The sequence below is a fragment of the Mirounga leonina genome, unplaced genomic scaffold, assembly GCF_011800145.1.
Source record: "Mirounga leonina isolate KUSES-001 unplaced genomic scaffold, KU_Mleo_1.0 Mir_128, whole genome shotgun sequence".
Classification (NCBI taxonomy): Eukaryota; Metazoa; Chordata; class Mammalia; order Carnivora; family Phocidae; genus Mirounga; species Mirounga leonina.
Genome location: NW_023270320.1, coordinates 5,859,988 through 5,882,099, shown reverse-complemented (window position 1 = coordinate 5,882,099; position 22,112 = coordinate 5,859,988). Strand labels below are relative to the sequence as shown.

Sequence of the window (22,112 nt, the reverse complement as noted above, 5' to 3'; positions counted from 1 at the left end):
TCACGCTGTTATTTCCACAGTATCAAAAAGATACCAAAAAGGTTACATGGGTCAGTCCAACAGCATTATTGCCAGGAGATGGGATTCATCTCATCTGATAAATGGCACCCTCATTGGAGGCCATCTTGGAGGCTGACTAGCATAAGACTGTTTTATACTTTTTAAAAACTTATACCAAAGGGTATAATTTCAAAGACTTCCAACTTTTTTTTTTTTTAAGACTTTATTTATTTATTTGAGAGAGAGAGAATGAGAGACAGAGAGCATGAGAGGGAGGAGGGTCAGAGGGAGAAGCAGACTCCCTGCTGAGCAGGGAGCCTGATGTGGGACTCGATCCCGGGACTCCAGGATCATGACCTGAGCCGAAGGCAGTCGCTTAACCAACTGAGCCACCCAGGTGCCCAAAGACTTCCAACTTTTTTATTGCTCTCTTCCTCCGGGACCTCTTCGCTGCCTTCCTTTTGCCCCTTTTCTTAGAGTGCAGGAGCAGAAGAGACAAGAGAAATCATGTGGCCTTCAGTCAGGGTCTCTGTCATGTTGTGGGGGCATCTGTTGTGCCTGGTGAATCGGCTGCTGTTCCTGTCTGGAGCTCCTCTCTCTTCCCCTTTATCCTGCATCAAGCCCCCAGGTCCTGTGTGGGCGGTTGCTACTTTGTGAGAGAGGCAGTTGGTATTTTGAATTCTCCAGTAATTATTTCTGAAGAGATGCACATTATGGTTGTTTGGCAGCAATGGGGTGAAGTTACACAATTGCACATCTCTGCAGAGGAGTCCCATCTGTGAGCACGTGCTTGTTCTCTCTGCTCCTCCTGCTGCAGGCTTTGGGGATGGAGGAAAAGTCCTACGGTGGCGGGGGTGGGGGGGTAGCTTCTACAATTTCTGTGGTGGGGGATTTCTGATGTATTTGAAATGTAACCTCAAACAAATCCAGATGGTTCTGAAACTCCGGGGCATCTCAGGAGTGAGAAGAGAAGATGTATTCATTGTTGGATGGGTTTCTGTGGAGAAGGTCTGGCTGCTTGGTGGGCAGACCCTCATGATTGGGGGAGCCCTCCCTCTTACCGTCTTGGTCTTCAGAGGACAGGGTTTGGGTCTCTTTTTAAGTAAAATAGCATAACATGCTGGTTTGGAGATTTGAAATATTTTCTTCATCCTTAGTATAAGCTTTTTCAGCTTATCAAGTGGCTTTCCAGATTATTCTTTACCTATGGAGTCTTATATTTTGCAGTGAGCCTCTGTAAGGAGTTAAAAGCTTATCTCAGGAGAAATGGCATCTGGCGTCTTGGCTCTTAACAAAAACAACTAAACTTGCCCCTGCCCCCTTCCCTGTCCCTCCCAGCTCCTGAGTAGTGCTTTATTTGGTTAAAAAAAAAAAAAAAAAAAAAAATTTTTTTTTTTTTTTTGGAGGGCAGGGAGGAGGAAGTTTGGACAGTTTGTTGCTGTCTGGGTTTGGTCAGGGGTGTGTGTGTGGGGGGGGTGTTGGGTGTTGATATTTTTCTGCTTTAAGTAGTGACATCTTAAAATTATGGCATACCTAAGAGGATGTTCTGCATTTTCCTGCCTTGACTCACCCACTTGGAATCCCCTCCTTATTCTCATGCTTCTCGGTGACCTGGGGCCCCAGTGGTTGTCAGGAGAATGTGAGCTTTGCAGCCAGTATCCTGAGGTTCTACCCAGCGTTCCTGGAAAAGGCCTGCTTGTATTGTTGTCCCTCCCCTGGGCAATACATCATGTCCACTTCTACTCCATTTTTAAGGCTTGTGCCCTTGACTAAGTGGCTGAGAATGTACATATATAAAATATATTTCAGCTTCGGGGTAATCAGAAGGACTGGGAATTCAGACGTGAAACTGAAAAAAAAAAAAAAAACCCTCAAATTTTGGACACTTGCCTAAATGCTAATATGTACCTTATTAACAGTCTCCTCAGGTCAGATCACTTTAGCAGGAAGGGGTGGCCCAAGTGCCACAATCACACTTGTTTCCCTCCTGAAGCCCTGATTCAAAAACGAGAGTAGGGGGTGGGAGGGTAAGATCAAGCCATACCTTTGAGGGACGAGAGCTCTTCAAGGGGAAAGGGTCGAATGAAGAACAAATGTTAATCTTTTACAGCTGCTGGTTTAGAGCTGCACAGCTTTACCACTACTTATATGTACTTTTTCTGTATATAACAGATAATCAGTTGAGAAAGAAGTCCTTTATGTGTCAGACATTGGCCCAGCAGTGGGTGGGCACTGATTGAATATCAGCTCTGCTTTGGGTGCTCGGGTTCTGCTCTGGGGACTAGGGCGTAGGGCTCCCACAGAGCTCAGTCTGGAGGAAGCTAGCTGGTTTCTGGTTCCCAGGCTTCTTGGCCTCCTTGGCTTCTCCAGAAGTTTGAGCAGCAAAGAGATAGTTTTAACAAGGGAATATGTGAGGGAGGTCTTGGGAAGAAGGCAAATGTTAAAAATTAGCATTGAAAAAAACAACTTCCCTTCCCCAAACAAGAACAAAGCCAAAAGCGATTTTTTTTTTTTTTTGAGCTTGCTAATTGTCCTGTCTCTGGGATGGTTCCTATATGCGCTGTATCTGTTGTAGGCGAGAGGAGTGATGTCATTTTTCACCTTTTTCTGTAAATAGAATCTATCTAGCACATTGTAGGTTTCCTCAAGAGAAATTTAAAATCCCAAGTTGATGTGATGGTGAGACCTACCACCTCTCTGAAATATGTGTCCCTACAAGTGATATGTATAAGAGACTGTTTAAAGCATTTTCTGAAATGTAAGTCTGTGGTATGGTAGAACATTTTATTAGGAATTGCAGGACAGTGCTCCTGCTCTGAGCCTTTGAGCTATATCCTTTTTTCTTTTTTTTTTTTTTTTAAAGATTTTTATTTATTTATTTGAGAGAGAGAGAATGAGAGACAGAGAGCATGAGAGGGAGGAGGGTCAGAGGGAGAAGCAGACTCCCTGCTGAGCAGGGAGCCTGATGTGGGACTCGATCCCGGGACTCCAGGATCATGACCTGAGCCGAAGGCAGTCGCTTAACCAACTGAGCCACCCAGGCGCCCTATCCTTTTTTCTTTTTTAACAGTTTTATTGAGATCTAATTCACATGCCATACAGTTCACCCATTTTAACGGTCTAGGATTCAGTGATGTTTAGTATATTAATATATACTAAACATAAATATATATTAACAGAGTTGTACAGCTATTGCCTCCCTCCAATTTTTAGAACAGTTTATCACCCCCAAAGAAACTCTGAACCCATTAGCATTCCTTTGCCATTCCACCCCCTAGTCCTAGGTAACTGATAATCTACTTTGTGTCTCAATAGATTTGCTTATTCTGGACATTTTATATAAATAGAACTATACAGTCTATAGTCTTTTGTGACTTCCTCTGTTCACATCCATGTTGTAGCATGTATCAGTACTTCATTCGTTTTCATTGTCAGTTAATAACTCCTACATCGATATGCCATATTTTGTTCAGTTGATGGACATTAGGGTTATTTCCAATTTGGGGCTATTGTGATTCATGCTGCTACGAACACTTCCTGTTCAGGTTTTTGTGTGGACATATGTTTTCATTTCTCTTGGGTATATAGCTAGTGGAATTGCTGGGTCATACGGTAACTCTGTTTCTAACACTTTGAGGAACTGTCAAACTCTTTTCCAAAGTGGCTGCACCATTTTACATTCCTACCAAGTGTGTGTGAGGGTTTCAATTTCTCCACATCCTCACCAATACTTATTATCTGTCTGATTTTAGCCATCTTACTAGGTATGATACCTGGCCTCTCCTGGTTTTGATTTGCATTTCCCTAATATCCAACAGTATTGAGCATCTTTTCATATACTTGTTGGCTGTTTGTATATCTTCTGTAGCAAAATGTTTATACAGATTCTTTGCCTACTTTTTAACTGGGTTATTTATCTTTTTATATTGAGTTGTAAGAGTACTTTATTCTAGATATGACTCCCTTATTTGATATGTGATTGTAAATAGTTCCTCCCATTCTGGGGGTTGTCTTTTCACTTTCTTTTTTGGGGGGGGCAAAGGGGCAGAGGGAGAGGGAGAGAGAGAATCTTAAGCAGGCTCCATGCCCAATGCCGATTGATCTCATGACCCGAGCCAAAATCAGAATTGGATGCCTAACTGACTGAGCCACCCAGGAGCCCCTCTTTTCACTTTTTTGATGACATCATTTGATGTGTAAAAGTTTTTAATTTTGATATTCAGTTTTCTACTTTTTCTTTTGTCCCTTGTGTCATATCCAAGAAGGCTTTGCCTTTTAACCCACAGTCACAAAGATTTACTCCTATGTTTTCTTCTAAGAATTTTACAGTTTAAGCTCTTACATTTAGGTCTATGATTGATTTTGAGTTAATCTTTATATATGTTGTGAGGAAATGATGCATCTTCTTTCTTTTGCATGTAGATGTCCAGTTAGTTGTCCCAGCACTATTTGTTGAAGACTGTTTGAATTAATTTTGTACCCTTGTACAAACCTTGTCAAAAGTCAATTGATCATAGATGTAAGGGTTGGTTTCTGAACTTTTAATTGTTTTATTGATCTATATACCTTTCCTTATGTTTATCCTACACTGTCTTGATTATGGTAGCTCTGTAGTAAGTTTTGAAATCAAGAAATATGAGTTCTCCAACTTTATTTTTTTGATTGTTTAGTTACTCTGGGTTCTTCACATGTTGAATTTTAGGATCATCTTACTGATTTTTGCAAAGAAGCCAGCTGGGGTTTTCACACAGATTGTATTCAATCTTTACATAAATTTGGGGAGTACTGTCATGTTAACAATATCAGATTTTCCAATCCTGAATATAGGATGTCTTTCCATTATTAAGATTTTTAATTTCTTCAAATGATGTTTTATAATTTTTAGAGGACAAGTCTCACCCTTCTTTTGTTATTTTTAAGTATTTTATTCTTTTTGATACTATGATAAATAGAATTGTTTTCTTAATTTCTTTTTTGGATTTTTCATTTCATGTGTGTAGAAATACAATTCATTTTTGCACATTGATCTTGTATTCTGCAAATTTGCTCAATTCATTAGTTATAATAGTTGCACATTTCATCTGCAAATAGAGATAGTTTTTACTTTTTCCTTTCCAATCTAGATGCCTTTTATTTCTTTTCCTTGCCTAATTGATCTGGCTAGGCCTTCTCATGTAATTTTGAATAGAAATAGCAAAAGCTGATATTCATGTCTTGTTCTTGATCTTAAGGGGAAAGCATCAATCTTTTACCATTAAGTATGACATTAGTTGTAGGTTTTCATGGTTGTTCTTTATCAAGTTGAGGAAGTTCCCTTCTGTGCGTAGTTTGTTGGGTGTTTTTGGTCATGAAAGGATGTTGGGTTTTGTCAAATTCTTTTTCTGTCTATGTTGAGATGATAATGTGTGTTTTGTCTTCCATTCTGTTGCTATGATATATTACCCTAAATGATTTTCAGATGTTAAACCAACCTTGCATTCGGCAGATAAATCCCACTGTTCATGATGCATAATCCTTATGTGTTGGTGGAATCAGTTTGATAGTATTTTGTTGAGGATTTTTGCTTCTATTTTCAATAGGAGATATTGGTCTGTAGTTTCTATCTCTCTTGTGATAGCTTTGGGTTTGGTATCAGGGTAATACTGGCCTGATAGAATGAATTGTGACGTTTTTCCCCCTCATATTTTTCGTTAAGAGTTTGTGAGGAATTGATATTAATTCTTCTTTATTTTTTTAAAGATTTTATTTATTTATTTGAGAGCGAGAGCATGAGCCAGGAGAGGGGCAGAGGGAGAAGCAGACTCCCTGCTGAGCAGGGAGCCCAATGTGGGGCTCAATCCCAGGACTCTGGGATCACAACCTGAGCCGAAGGCAGACGCTTAACTGACTGAGCCACCCACGCGCCCGATATTAATTCTTCTTTAAATATTTGGTAGAATTTACCAATCTGATCCAAGTCTGTGTGTGTGTGTGTGTGGAGGGAGTTTTTAATTAACTGATTCATTCTCTGTCCCTGCTTTAGATCTATTCAGATTTTCCATTTCCTCTTGAGTCAGATTCAGTAGTTTGTGTCTTTCTAGGAATTTGTCTACTTTATCTAAGTTATCTAACTTGTTAACATACAGTGTCTCATTTTTAAATGGAATTAATAAGCCCTGCTGTGCCTTTTTTACAGGGTAGATTTGAGGATCAAGTTAGGTAATATTTTGAGGATCAAATAAGTGAGAAGTATTTTATTTGTTCTAAATTCTTAGTTCTAGGAAAACATAACCATGTTTTACCACTGTTTACAATTTAGAGTTTGTACTGTGTTCCTCCTTTGTCAGTTGCATTTCAGGGGGAATGATTGCTGCCCTTGTTACCAAAGGAATATGAACTAAGTTTGGGTTCGAGGGGGACTTGAAGTGATTTGGGGGCCTATTTCTGCCTGCTTCCTGAGGAGTAGTAGAACAAATAGATCCTACACTGTCAGGGTCAGAGGACATCACTGCCCCATTAGGAAATCAGTTGTGGGCTCTGACCCATTCTCCTCTCAGCCAGCACTGAGAACAGCTGTTTACTTTCCCGAGGAAGTGCTGAAGCTTGGTCCAGTCACTGATTTCCTAAGCTCTCCTGTAATCCATACCTTAGATGCACTGTATTCGTTCATCCCACCTCCTCCCAGCTTGTGTCTAAGTCAGTATGAAGGTTCTCTTGGGGCGCCTCGGTGGCTCAGTCGGTTAGGTGTTCACCTCTTGATTTTGGCTCAGGTCATGATCTCAGGGTAGTGAGATTGGGCCCTCTGTCGGGCTCATGTGCTGGGCCCATGCCTGCTTAAGAGTCTCTCTCTCCCCTCTCCCTCTACAGCGCCCCCCGCCAGGGTTCTCTTAAAATGCAGCTTAGCTTTTAAAAATAAAGAATTATTTCATATAATGCTCTAGAAAGTTCTCTTTTCTGAATATGAAGGCAAATTCAAAGAAGGAATCACTCCTTTAGAAAGGGAAGAGAAGTTGGTGATATAAGAAACTGACACTCTAAAATCAGAAGTCCAGCAGCACTGGTGTTTTCTGTGTAAAACATGTGGGGTGGCCATCGTATGAGAAGGTGGTAGTTTTTCCCTCACTGTTCAGCACGTGGTTGTTCTCTGAAGGGGCTCTGAGTGTGGATCATGTTTTCCTTAACTGGATTGTAAGCCCCATGCACTTATCTTGTGGTCTCTTTACGCCTAGTATAGTGTATGCTGCAGGTCGTAAGGGCCTGTGCTTAGTTGGTTAGATGCTTATCTTAGAAAATATTTTGTGATTTGATTTTAGGGCTTCAAGTCCTGATGAAGCAAATGGTTTAAATTAATTAGGGAGTGGTGGCATTGAACATCTGGTTTGGATCTTTATGTAGAATATCTTAGTACTGCGGCTCGTAGTCAGTTGCTGTTGTGCATTTATAAAACTTCACTGTCATTGCTGGGCCTTCCAAGTTTGTGTTATTCTCTGCATATCATTTATGTGGCCCTGAGTAGCAAAGACCTGCATTTTGGGCTTGAGTTCAGAAATCCAGGCCAGGGCCTTGGTAACCAGGGGTCCTACTCTATAGTTGTATAGACTGAGGCTTCCCAGTTATGAGATGGGAGATTGTACAACTGTGGGATTGTCTCCACCAATGAGGATAGACTAGAGCAGTAGGTAGGAGTAGTCCCATGTATTTGAGATGTGTATTCCAACATGGTCATATTAATTCTTTATCTCACTTCTGAGCACTCAGAAGTATAGCACTTGTACTTTGTTACTAGAGACTGTCCCTCTGCTTTCCGACTCTCAGATGCCCACCCCTCAGTGGATTTGACAACATAATCAATATATTTGTGTCCCGCCATTGTGTTGAACCCCCACTCTGGACCCTTTCTTTCTTGGCTTGTGATCCCACTTGGGGTTTCCCATGAATGAAGAGAAATTAGATAATGAAGATAGCTCTGAAATTAATTGGGGGACTGTCTGCATGGTTGAACCATGGCCTGCCTGTGCCTCAAACTAGAATCCAACTGCCTTCCCCTCTCCCTCCACCTCCCTTTGTGCGAGGGTGTGTGTGTGTGTGTGTGTGTTAACCGTTCTAAGCCCTGATTTCTTCATCTGTGAGATGGGATTAAAAAAACAGGTCACAGGGTTGTTGTGAGAATTGAATAAAGTAATATATCTAGAGTGTCAAGCAGTTACAACAATATTGTAATTAAGAAAAAATTTTCAGGAGGGAGACACTTCAAAAATAGCTTTTTACAATGAATTCTACCCCTCTGTCTTGGGAGGAGAAGGAGTTGGGGAGCTGGTTGGGGTTGGAAATAGGAATCCTCTGGTGAAATGGAGACAAAAGAGAAATGGGTAAAAGGGGGTTAAGTTTGGGTAAGAAGAGATTTTTGTGCTTACTAAGGATTCTGGGCCTCAGAATATAAGTTTTATGTCTTTATATGTTTTAATTGAATAACCATATAACTGTTTTTTTAAACACTGTTCTTCCCCTTTCTTTTTCCATATAAACATGTCTTGGAGATCCTATCCCATTAGCACATACAGATCTACTTTTTGGTTTAACACCCAATAGTATTCTGGTGTAATGTTGCATATTTAGTGATCTTTCAGTCCTCTGTGATACTTTATAATTGCCCAAAATCAGTGTGTAGGAACCAACACTTCAGTGAACATTTTCATCCTTATACATATCTGTGTAGGGCCCTCTTTGTGGGCATAACTAAAATAAATTCCTAGCAGTGGCATTGATGAAATAAAGAATCTATTCATTTTGGATTCTGATAGGTATTGCTAAATACTCTGAAAGACCCCCAACAGATTTACCCACGAAATGTATGGAGAGTGCCTACTGGCCCTCTTATCTAGCAGCTGTTACTGGGTATCAATATTTTAATTTTTACAAATCAGATGGGTTAAAAATGGTATCCTGCTTATTAATTGTGTGAAAGTGAGCATATTTTTCAAAAATGTTTTGGCCACTTAAAAAAAAATGCTTGCTTGCGTGCTTGTAGCCTTTATCATATAGAACTTACTCTTAATTTCAGTGGTTCAGTGGAAAGCACCAGGGATGGTACTTTTTTTTTTTTAAGTGGGAAGTGGGGAGGAGGATTTATGGTCTGGTTGCTCACTAAAACTGCTTGCTGCCTCCCATTCTGAGATTCCTTAAGACAGGAGATTCTGTCTGTGTGTTCTCTTTAATCCTCCCTTTGATTGTATGAGTTCTTGTGTGTAAAATGCTCAGTCACTGTGCCTGACACTGTAATCAGTGCCGCTTCCTCCTTTTTCTTCCCTCTCATTGTTCTCCCGCTCGACACCAGGCCTCATGGGTGGCTGCCTCTCTGCTGTCTACCAGGGCTTCACAACACCTGACCTCCAAGTGGCCAGGGTCGCGGGGCAGGCCAGCAGTGTGTATCCCTCTTCAAATTGATGTTCTCTAAATATCCTGCAGTTATTAGAGAAGAGCTCCCCCGAAGTCTGCAGACTAAGGCCAAATTTTGGGCGTCTCTTGACCTTATCCTGCGCTCTACACAACAAAACCTTGACCGCCGTCCAGAGAAGGAAAATATTTACTCCAGTTTGTTCCTGGGGTTTGATTCTCTTCCCCGGGGTAGTCTGTCCAGTCTCCGTTCCTGCCACACCGGGGTACTGGCGAGACCATTTACCCCTACCCACTCCCACTTGATGCTTAGTGTCCCTTCAGTCCAGTCTTGATGTCAACATGAACAAAGTAAGGGGACTGAATTGGGTTTAAACGAAACCTATTTGAATTTATGTTTTAGTGAATGTTCCCTCTCAAAGATTTAGTCCACACTTAAAAGTGCTTAAAACAGCGCTTGCAACACATCCCTTTTGAACATTCTCAGAGGTGACAAGCTTTATTCTTAGATGTTAAGATTTTTTCCCTGCGGTAGCTGAAGACTTTTTAAACCTCAGTGTAGTGATTGAAGGGGAATTAAAGTTATAACTATAAAGTAATGAGAGGAGCCCTTTTGAGGACCCTAAAAGTGGTCCAGATATAACAGTGTTCAAGAGCAGTGATTCCTAAATGCCACGCAATGAAGAAGACTTGGATTTTCTCCACTGGAGAATGCTCTGACATCATTTGTCTTTGAGTTTCAGGGCCTTTGTGGGCCCTCTGAAAATTTATCTGCAAACCCTTCCTGAATTTCTATAAAGGTCGTTCATTTTCATGTATTGGTTCTCAGATTTTGTTTTAAGGCCTTAGAGCCAGACCTGTATCTTCAGCTTAGATGGGGGAGCTGGATTTTGAGGTTAAAAAGAGGCCAGTATGTATGTCTGTATGATACAGGAGGCCTGTTCAAATTTTGGCAGCTTTCTCACTTTACACGTCAGGTATTTAGGAACGCATGAAAGGGACTTTCTGTAGCTAAAGGAGAGGAACTGATGGACAGATCTAAAAGGAGCTTCCAGACAATGTTTCACCAAAAAATTAAAATCTGAGGGGAAAAAGGCAAGCATATTTGAGAATAATGCCAAACCGGAAGTGTTAATATAACATTGTTTTCCAGATGGGTCTGTTCTGTCTCCTCTTAAATTGTACATATGAAAGGAGCTAGCCCAGTAGGTTCCCTGGGTATGTTAGTGACTACGCTTCTCAGCTTCAAAAATACTTCATGTTAATAGCATTTCCCCCCTTCTGAGGCTTTCAAGCTTTTTCATAAACTTGTCTTCTAACTCAGTATATCTTCAGCATACTGGAGTGCAAACCACAATGTCTGAAGACTGTTACCTCGTCTTCAAAATTTTGGTATTCTGTGCCTTTTCTTTTGAAAATACTTTAAAATGGAGGGAAAATCTTTCACATGAGCATAGTCTATATCCTGAATAAGCATAAAAAGCATCTATGTTTTAAAGCACCCCTGGATGATTCACACAGCCTTTTAGATTTAGAGAAGGCTGATAATTGAAAGGAAGGGTTGTGTTAACAGCAACAAATGTGGCAGAAGTGGAAATGTTGGTCTATTTTTGGATTTCCTCTGTGTTTGCTTTGAATTCATCTACTGATCTAATCTCTAACCGTCTGTGTTCAGGATGCCGCCAGGCAATGCTGTGCTTGTCAGAATCGTCCAAACTCATCAAACTCATTTCAGGGAGAGAGCATTTCAAGCACCCTGGAGGAAGATTTTTAAGGAATACAGGATTTTTGTAAAAATAGAAGGATGAATAGAGGTAGGGCAGTTACATAATTTTCCAGATGAAAAGGAAGCGCTGGCGGCTGTGGCCGCAGCTCTGACGGATGGAAGACCGAGAACCGGAGCCTGCTAAGAAAGGCATTCATTGTACCTCTGCTCTGTGGTACCTGAAGTTTACGTTCTGTTTTAGGGCGGCACTAGGTATATAGGCCCTGCTGGTACTGGGATACTTGGCAGATTCAGATTCAGTAACATTCAAATCTTACTCAGACATATCTTTTTGAATTTTGTGGTCTCTTTTCTTGTTTTACATTCTCACAACTCCCCCAACTGGCTTGTCAGTGAGCAATCCTCTCCCACCTGCTCTGTCCCACCGGAAGTACTTTCTAGTGGGGACTGAAGATACTGGACCAAGGAGGGGTCCTCAGTGACTTGGGTGCATGACTGGGCAGGTTACTCTGCCTGTACCTGGGTGGTGTCTTCTTGGCAGAGCTCCTCCACCTGTCTGCTCAGGCTGAATTCAGATGAGGGGCATTTGCTTTCCTTCCCTGTTCCACCAGTGGGTGGCAAGGGTGGGTGGCAAGCTTTATCATGCAGCCCACAAAGCTCCTTAATCCCTAGAGCTGCAGGGATGGGACTGGGCCAGGCAGCATTAGAACTTCTGTCTTAACACTGAGATCCTGCTCCTTTGTCATCCCTCCTTGTCCAGCTTTCAGGCTGCCTGCCCTGTCCCCTCATGCTGTGACGTACTCTCCCTCTCGAGTTTCAGGTTCTCAGCTTGGCAAAAGCAGCTGGTGGAGATGGGGACAAGGGAGGAGGATCTAAAAGGAGTGCACAGATCTGAGGGAAGGTGGGAACGCCCTGCCCTTTTCTAATAGAGAAGATTAGGGCCGAAACCAAAAGCTAGGAAAGAGGGAAGTGAGAGGTGGCTCTTAGAGGTTTCCCCTTGGTCTTTGGGAAGCGTGGGGTTGATGGTGAGGTTCCAAGAAGTGGGTCACACTCTTCTCCTGTCTGTACCCTCACCCTCCCCTCACTTTCTCTCAAGCCTGTAGGAAGGGACAGAAGACTGGGGGTGTGAGGACCCAGGGATCCCATGAGGGAGACTGATGGTGAATGTTTACAAGTTAATGGCAAGGAGAAGACACTGGGAGAGAAAAGAAACAAATTTTTATTGTGATCAGCTCCCAACATCACACAGAAAAGTAGAACTTCCATATTCCCAGTGCCAAGATGAAACAATTATCAAGATTTTTCTCGGACTTGCTTCCAGCATTTTTCCTTTGTCTTTTGTTTTGTTGCTTAAATATTTTTAAAGCAAATTCCAGGTATCATGTCATATATGTTTCAATATGCATCCCTAAAATATTTGGGCACTTTTATTATATAAAACTATTATGCCAGTATTAATAATATTACTCTTAATTTACAAAGATGGTTAAATTCAGGTGTTTTTTTTTTAAGATTTTATTTATTTATTTGACAGAGAGATAGAGAGAGAGCACAAGTAGGCAGAGTGGCATGCAGAGGGAGAGGGAGAAGCAGGATCCCCGCTGAGCAGGGAGCCTGATGCGGGGCTCGATCCCAGCACCCTGGGATCATGACCTGAGCCGAAGGCAGACGCTTAACCAGCTGAGCCACCCAGGTGCCCCAAAATTCAGGTTTTTTAATTGAGATATAATTGACATTAATTTCAGGTGTATAACATAATGATTCAATATTTGTATATTTTGCAAAGTGATCACCACAATAAGTCCAGTTAACATCTGTCACCATACATAGCTTCAAGTTTCTTTTTTTTTTTTTAAAGATTTTATTTATTTATTCATGAGAGGCAGAGAGAGAGAGAGAGAGAGAAGCAGGCTCCCAAGGAGCAGGGAGCCCGATGTGGGACTCGATCCCAGGACCCTGAGATCATGACCTGAGCTGAAGGCAGACGCTTAACCATCTGAGCCACCCAGGCACCCCTCAAGTTTATTTTCTTATAATGAGAACTTTTAAGATCTGTCTTAGCAACTTTCAAATATGCAGTACCATGTTATTAACTGTAGTTACCACACCATACATTACAACACCATGACATATATTTTATACCTGGAAGTTTGTACCTTTGACCCATTTTACTCACCTTCCACCTCTGGCAACCACCAATCTGCTCTCTGTATCTATGAGCTTGGTTTTTTTCCTTGAAGTTTTATTTTAAATTGGATTAATCACTTTTAGATACGCTTTGGTTTTGTTTTTTTTTTTAATAAAAGATACCAACTATTAAAAAATTCAGATTTGAGGCACCTGGGTGGCTCAGTCAGTTAAGCATCTGCCTTTGGCTCAGGTCATGGTTCCAGGGTCCTGGGACTGAGCCCCACATCGGCTCCCTGCTCAACTGGGAGCCTGCTTCTCCCTCTGCCTTCCACCCTATGCTCTGTCTCTCCCTCTCTCTCTTTCAAATAAATGATTAAAAATCTTAAAAAAATAAAAATAGATTTTAAAAAATTAAAAATTCAGATTTAAAATATGCTGAGACTCAACGATGAAAGTGTAAAATGGAAATAACTTATAATTATGTAGTATTCCATGTGACTTTTAAGGGAATCATATCTACCTCCTTGGCTTCAGTTATGTCAAGTATTATTTGCATCCCCGATCTCTCTGAGCTTACTGCCTACTCAACATCTCTACTTCAAAGGCCCAAACAGCTCTCAGCATCTCCAAGCCAAACTCCTGGCCCCACTCCGACAGCCCCCAAACTCTTTTGCTAGTATTTCCTGAATATCACTGGATGGTAATACATCTTGTCTTTCCATAAGTTAAAAACTTACGAATCATCTTTGATACCTCCATCGACTTCAGTCCTATGGCCAGGCCAGCCAAAGACGGAGCCTTATCAATTTTACCTCATTTTCTTTCTCAAATATTCTATATTTCTCTTCTATTCATTACTCTTGCCGAAGCCACCAGAATTTTGATACTCTTGCAGCTCTTCTCCATATTGCATTTGCTCTGTGCTCAGTTATGCCACTTTATACTGGGATGAGATCATCTTATTATGTGTATCACTTGGATAATACAAATAGAGCTATTTATTAAAAGACTGGATAGATCGTGGGAAGTGGTATATATTATAGTTGTAAAGGTTCAAAACACCAGTTTTTAAAACAATAGGATTTATGAAATTGAAAAATACAAAATAACTAAATTGGTCTAAATCAGCGTATTTCAGTTGCGTTTGTTATATGTTATTGAGAAAACCTTGATTTGTACAAGTCAGTAGTGACCAATGAGGATTCGAAACACTTAGTACCTGAAAATATACTTTAGCTCAACTGTCCTGGAAGCCTGAAAGAGGAGCATAAGGAAATTGTTTCAAAGTTGAGTTACTGAGAGTATCTCACAATTTGGCTAATTTCTTAATTTTGCAGGTGTAAAATTTAGAAAAAGTATGTGAAGTGGTTCCTCACGAGTTTCAATCTTTTTGGGGGGAAAATATAATATTGCAGTGTTTAACAGCATCATTTTAAAAACTCGCAGGTGCCTTTGAATATTCAGTTTCAAGACAAATTTCTTGTTTTGTATGTTCTCAGATTCTCTGACACCAACTTGGCATCGGTAGCTCAGTGACTTCTGACGCTAACTATCCATAGTTTCCGCAGGCCCCACAAAGCAAGTGTTCATTCCCACAAGACTGTGCGCCTCCCCTCCCTCACTTCATTCAGATGCCAGTTGCAAATACAATTTCAGTACTTCCGACCAACTGGCTTTAAATTTGGGGGTTCCCACAGCCCCCCTCCTCAGGTTTGGCAATTTGCTTAGATGACTCACAGAACTCAGGGTGCAAAAGACAAAGTGAAGTGAAGGTGCAGAGAGTCCATGCCCTCTCCTCTCTGGTGCCCCACCTTTCCAGCACTTTGAGGAAGTCATCAACCTGTAAGCTCCCCAGACCCTGTTGTTTAGGGGTTTTTATGTAGGTTTTATTATTTGGGCATGTTTGATTAAATCGTTGCCTGTTGATGATTAGACTTCGCTTCCTGCTTCTCTTCTCCCCTGAGGGTGAGGGTGAGGGTGAGGTGGGGCTGACAGTTCCAACCCCATCATTCTGGCTTGGCCGTTCAGGTGACCAGCCCTCATCCTGAAGCTCCCTAGGGGCAGAGGGAGAGGGAGAGAGAAAATCCTAAGCAGGCTTCCACGCCCAACGCAGAGCCCAACATGGGGCTCGATCTCACAACCCTGAGATCTTGACCTGAGCCAAAATCAAGAGTCGGGCACTGACTGAGCCACCCAGGCACCCCTTTACTTTCTGTTTTTAAAAAGAAATTCTTTTGGGGGCGCCTGGGTGGCTCAGTCGTTTAGTGTCTGCCTTCAGCTCAGGTCATGATCCCAGGGTCCTAGGATCAAGCCCCGCATCGGGCTCCCTGCTCAGCCAGGAGCCTGCTTCTCCCTCTCCCACTCCCCCTGCTTGTGTTCCCTCTCTCGCTGTGTCTCTCTCTGTCAAATAAACAAAATCTTTAAAAAAAAGAAATTCTTTTGAAGTATGTTAAAGCAAATCCCAGATACAATATGTTAAGAGCATCTTAAAAAGTACAGTATTAATAATAGTTAAATGGATATTTGAAAACAAAACTGACGTTGGATATTGGTAGAATATCTGAAGCAACTGTGCAGAACAGTTTGTAAGCCACTGCCTACCTAATTCTAGTCATAAAGGAGCCATGTGAAAATAGATCTGAGTGCTTTAAAAAACTCTTCCTGTGGTCCTCAATTTTTTTGATCCTGTATTAGGATTAGGGTTAGGAAGTAGGATTAGAGGGTCATTTTGGAGTTCCCCTTAAAATCATGAGATACCAAGATCATACCAGTTTATTTGGTTTTTGCTGCTACTATTCTATTGTTATTTCAGGTATCGAAGTTAGGAAAGCACGATCTTAGTTTGTGCTTGAAAGAAATACCCTCGTGTACACCTTCCTAATTGCAGCATTTCTTCTAATAAAACCCAAGTTAGAGAGGATCTTTATTTTTCACAGGTGCTTTGAGAGACTACCTGGCCCCGCTTAGTGACAGAGCTTTGAAAGAAAAAATAACTTTATTATTGTATGATTTGTGTCTTAGTAAAATAAGGATTATTTGTTATTGTTTTTAAATGACATCAGTATTTTTTTAAGTTTTATTAAATCCAGTTGATTTTTCTGTTTTGAGTAAGCCCTCTGCCCAGTGTGGGGCTTGAACTCACAACCCTGGGATCAAGAGTCACGTGCATGCTCTATCGACTAAGCCAGCTAGGTGCCCTAGGACTATTTGTTTTTAAAGCCATTTCTGTATCTGATTTTTCAAATTAGTTTTTTTTAATTTCAAGGTTTTTTTTGTTTTTGTTTTAAACACACACACATTTTTATTTATTTGAGAGAGAGAGAGCATGAGCGGGGAAAGAGGGAGAGGGAGAAGCAGACTCCCCGCTGAGCAGAGAACCCGATGCAGGCGGGGCTCGATCTCAGGACTGTGGGATCACGACCTGATCTGAAGGCAGACGCCCAACTGACAGAGCCACCCAAGCACCCCTGATTCTTTTAGTTTTTTAAGTCTACAGAGAAGTTGCCATGGTGGGTAGGCCATGGTGGGTTTTTCATTTAATTTTGAAACAGTTCAGTAACTTAAACACAGTTCAGTAATTTAAACAATATTCTGGGGAAGAGGGGATACTTGTTTTTGCCATCCAAAGATGAAAATCTGCTTCCTGCCTAACATTCAGACCCTGAAGCTGTCAGCGGCCAGATCTGACCCCTCTCCCTTAGCTGGCATCATCTAATGTTCTTTCCAATCCAGTTATTTTAGCCTATAGAACAGTCTCTCGATCTATTTAGCTTTTTCTTCAATAGCTCTGTTTGGTATAATTATTGTTTATATAACTGGGATGAAACACGTATACAGTTTGGGCTAGGAAAATTGATTTTAGAGGTAGCACCGGCTGTTCCCTTTCAGTCTGCTCTGCTGGCCTTGCTGAATCTTAGAGATGCTTAATAAAAGCAAGGAGGGAGGAACTTGGTGCTTATCTCTGTGGATTCAGCTAGTAGAGATTATTTATCCATGCCAAAAAGATAAGTCTTTAATAGATGGCTTTTGTGTTTTGTTTTAGAATCACAAGAAGCTGATGAACAGCTGGTAGCAGAAGTGGTTGAAAAATGTTCATCTGAGACTTGTTCTAGAACCTCAGAAAATGAGGTAGCACAGCAGGCTGTTGATTCTTACACGGCCAAGGATTTCAAAGAACCTGAACACGAGAGTAGCAAAATTTCAGTAGTGAGGCCATTTTCAATAGAAACCAAGAATGCCACGGATATCCCAGCGGCTCTAGGAACAAAGGCCGCTTATGGCTGTGTAACTGTGGTCTCGGGTGAGGCTTTGCCCTCCAGCACACCAGAAGCCATCCTGGACAAGGCAATGACCGAAGGCACCATGGGGGTTGCACTGGAGGCTTCCACAGAAGCTGACCTAAAGGCTGGCAGCTCCTGTCCAGAGCCTGTTCCCAGCAGAAGCAAGCTAAGGAAACCCAAACCCGTCTCTCTGAGGAAGAAGACAATTGGTGAATTCTTAGAAACTGATACTGCCCTGGAGAGCACACCTCTCCCCCAGGCATCCTATCAGTTCTGTCCCGATGAGATGGATGGGAACACAAATGCTTTGCTAGGAGGTGCCAGGATCCAGAAATCTCCCCCTGATATGAAGGAAACATCGCGCACTCCCAGCAGTGACACCAACGACTCAGGAGTTGAGCTGCTGGAGGAGTCAAGGAACTCACCTCTGAAACTAGAGTTTGATTTCACAGAAGATCTGGAAAATATAGAGCCCAGGAAAGGCCTTCCAAGGAAGGTTGGCAGGAAACTGGGTAGCAAACTGCCTCCCAAGGTACAGAAAGATAGCATTAGTAAGCCAGTAGGCGCCAAAGGTACGGACCAGCCTGCAGACCCCGCTGCACATAGTGCTCCTCCCTCCCAGGCATCTGCCAAGCTGGATCCCAGCCAGTGGGATCACCACAACTTCAATCCCTTTGGGGGCCACTCAACTCTGCAGAACTCCCCCCCTCTGTCCTCTAAGGGCTCCTACCACTTTGACGAATCCATGGATCCCTTTAAACCAACTACAACGTTAGCAAGCAGTGACTTTTGTTCTCCCGCCGGTAATCATATTAATGAAATCTTAGCGTCACCCAAGAAGGCAAAGTCGCGTTTAATAACGTGAGTGACGAGGGGCGCGGGTGTTGTGTTCTTTGTACTCTGAGTTTGGCAGCTGACTGCTCTGGTTTTGGCCAACTGAAGTTACCTTTGAGGTGCCACAGGGCAGACACACAGCTCATAGCTTTGTGCAGCAGTCCTCACTATCTTGCTTAACTCTGGTGTAGGGTCGGAAACACCAGAGGCTTCCTTTTCGGGCGTCTGCCTTGTTTCTGAGTCCTCAGCTTATTCAAGCTCCACACCTTGGGTACTTTTCTCCTATTTAAAAAAAAAAAAAAGAATAGCATACAATAGGTTAGAGATTTGATGGTTTTCAGAAATCCTATCTGGGCTGTCAGGAATTAACTTTATCTACAGAATTCAAGTGTCAGTGCTAGCCACCACCTTCAGATTCTCTATGGATAAAACAAAAATTCCAAGCCTCCAGATTACCTGTCTAGTATCGGTAACATGTGCAGAATGGTCCCAAAAGGTCTTCTAGAAGTCTTTCACTTAAAACAGGAAGCTGTGATTTTTGTTGGAAACAAACCTACCGCTAAAAGTTGGTAAGAATTCTTACGTCTCCGTGTTTAGCTTCTGGCTCCATCAGTAAGGCAGTAAATGTCCAGTGAGAATTAAGAACATTTTGAACATTCATGTAAATCTGACTGAATTAGTCTTTTGTTGTGTGTTGTCTCCCTCCTCCTCCCCTGCTTTCTGGGACCTCCATAACCACCTCTGCAAGGTCCTTGGTGTTCTCAGAGTGATCAAGCTGGATTCCGTGTAAAGTTTCAGTTTAAATTTGTTACAGGGTTACCTTTTCCCAGAACTTGGGTTGATGACAGTATATCCCTTTGTGACCCTGTGACATTTTACTAAAAATGAGATAATAGAGAAGGACCAATGACATGGAGGATGAAATGTGAAAAGGGAGGATGAGAAGTACCATTATTTCTAGCTGTCACCATAGATGAGTCAGGAAAGTAATGGTCTGCAGTACTGTGACCCGACAGAGCATGCTAGATGGCATGATGTATTATATTAGAAAAATTTAAAGAGCAGAAAGCATCAGAACCAAGAAGCTTGAGCCATGAGAAATCAGTTCCTCGGCAACCCCAGAATGTCCAAGGTGAATGAAATGTCAGCAGTAGTTCTTGATCTGTTCTTTGATTATATATGAGCAGTTAAATGGTTGCTGGAAAATATTGATTGGGCATCCTCAGAGTGCTCTTCTGTGACTGAGGCTGGTTACCTCTCACGATGGTACTTTGGGTATGTGTTGGCCCCGTCATTGCCTTGGTGCTTTATAATGTGGGATGTCCAAAATACGGGGTGCTTCTGGCTAGCAAGGTTTATAAGGAGTCATCGGGGGCCTCCCTACAGTTGTATGTCGAAGCCATGTAGCCAGTGAATTCATGTTAGATCAGATTAAATTCTGGACCAAAGGGAGGGGAGTTTATCCTACACTTAATTTGCAGTAGCAAGAAGTACCCTCTCAGATCCTGCCACTCTCACCCGCTGGCATTTTCCTCCTGTTCTGTTCTTGGTGAGTGAACTTCTTGATTTAATATGCCTTACAGATTTTTTTTTCTAACTCTTACGCAATCAAAACTCTTGTCTCCTTGTTCTTTCTGTAAGAGAGGGTGCTCCACCTCTTGTGTAACTCTGGGGTTTTGTTTAGAAAATCCCTTCATCGGTAGGAAGGGCTGGAGGTGTACCTGTGAAGGAGGTTCGAGTGGAAAGTTTGAAGTTCTGTTAGCAGGTTACTTGTGGGGCTTTTTAAAAGATGCATGCAATTGGCATCTCAGATTCTTCTGTAAAGTGGAAACATTGTACCATCTATGATTGGTATTTTATGGCTCAAATAAGATAAATTATGTAAAATCACGGTAAGCTTCTTAGTGATACACACATACAGTAGTTATAATCTGATCCATTGTCAACTATTGTTGTATTCACACACTGCCTTTAATCTGGATGACGAGACATTTATGAGTAAATGTTCTCAGTAGTGAAATGTTGGTTTTATATATTGACAAATATTTGGAAGTTCACTTTTCATCTATAAATTTGAATATGAGGCATTTCTGAGTATTTCTACTCCTCTTACTCTGTTAGAGGTTCCTGATAATCATTCGCTCACCAATGATAACATTCATGAGTATGACATTTTTATTTGTATCCCACCTCATAGAAAGAATTTTGCAGCCTTTACATCTGCCAGACTACAGATAAATATTCCAGGCTTTACATGATTTTTTTCTCCATCTGTCTGTCTCTTTTCTGTCTCTAATTTTGTTGGTGCATCAGGACTACTGAACAAGTGAAATTTCTCTGTTTTCTGTTGTAAGTACTTCTGCTGTTTCTGTTTGTCCCTGGGACTGTTGGCAGTTCCTCTCCCCAGACCATCTCTCCATAGCATGTTGGCTTGTTTCTGAGTTTGACCTTCTGATGATTTTTTGCATTTCATTTGCCACTTCATGAGTCAGCTTAGCCTGGCAATTTGTACCTAAAGGAGTGGACATCAGCCTTCCACCTTAGGTGCAAGAGCTTGCGCTCCCTGGCTTGGCATGCCTCACGTGGCACTTTGATAATGAGCGCTGGCTTGGCCCCGAGATCATCCTGACAGTGGTCTGAGGAACTGCTCTGCTGTTGTTGGAAATAATTGACTTTTTTGATAGGATAAGGTTGCTGGCTTGGAGCAGGGGATACATTTTAGAGGCAACTCCAGTTTGGTGGTTTGGTAGCAGGGGGTGGCATTTAGTAAGAGCATTAGTAAAAGAAAAATCCAGAAACTAGATAGTGAGCATGCACATTCTGGTAACTTTATATGCTCCTTCCTTCCCCCTCCCCCCAGAAGAAGAAGAAAAAGTTGTAAATTTATTTATTTTGGCAGAGTGGCTTTTTTACTGGGAATTTTAAGTTCATTAAAACAGAACAGAATCTGAACTAGTCTTCAGGTCATAAATTATGTGCCAGTTCCAATCTTTGCACAAATACATGACATTCGTTTTCCATCTTACTGCTTAATAGAAATGGTAACCATTTACACAAATATTTTTATTTTTGTACTTTCCGTTGACCATAGTTCTTCTCTGTTAGCACACAGGTCTGGAACTGTCTTATCAGACTTATGTGGTTTTTAGTGCAATAAAGAACTTTTTTAAAGAATCTGGTCCAGTGTGGTAATTTTTCTAATGAATTGTCACAGCCAAGTGAGTAAGGATCAGATGAACTGAATGTCTCTAGGTGCTAAGGGTACCTCTGAAAGGCTTGGTGGTGTGTAAGCAGAAACCGCAGGGGTCAGGGTACTGGTGTTAAACGTCCCACAGAAGCACGTGAGGAGGTCTTTTCAGAGAATGAGCTGAGCTCTAGTTCCTTGCTTGCCCTGTCTCCTGGGAGAAGATTCAGAGATGTGAAAGGTGTTCCCCTCTCTAGTGTGTAGATGTAGAACGTGTGTGGTGCTGTATGCTTTGGCTTTTCTCTGCACACATTGCTTTCTCTGCTCCATCTCATAGCTTGGAAATTGTCAATGTGATTCCAAAATGGCCTGTTTTTGTTTTTTGTTTTTTGTTTTTTCCTTTCCAGGAGTGGCTGTAAGGTGAAGAAATATGAAACACAGTCTCTTGCTTTGGATGGCTGTTCTCAGGTGAGTCTCTGCCCATCACCAGAATGTCTCTTAGACCAGGGGTACCCCAAACTGGAGTTTGTATCCTCCTGGGGGGCATGGGGGAGCCAGGGGGGATTAATGAAGAGTTTCCAACAGG

At 41.8% G+C, this 22,112-nt stretch overlaps 1 protein-coding gene across 8 annotated transcripts in view; it reads left to right on the top strand.

Annotated features, from left to right (window-relative positions):
• The window catches only part of TACC1 (transforming acidic coiled-coil containing protein 1), a 119,152-nt gene that overhangs the window by 69,918 nt on the left and 27,122 nt on the right, over positions 1-22,112 (top strand). For 5 of the 8 annotated variants that reach the window (XM_035003999.1, XM_035004003.1, XM_035004002.1 and 2 more), the window contains 2 exons: positions 17,271-18,369; positions 21,934-21,994. In XM_035003999.1, the coding sequence (XP_034859890.1) occupies positions 17,271-18,369; positions 21,934-21,994 (1,160 nt within the window). The remainder of the gene's footprint in view (positions 1-17,270; positions 18,370-21,933; positions 21,995-22,112) is intronic. The other 3 variants (XM_035004006.1, XM_035004004.1, XM_035004005.1) reach the window with 1 other exon arrangement.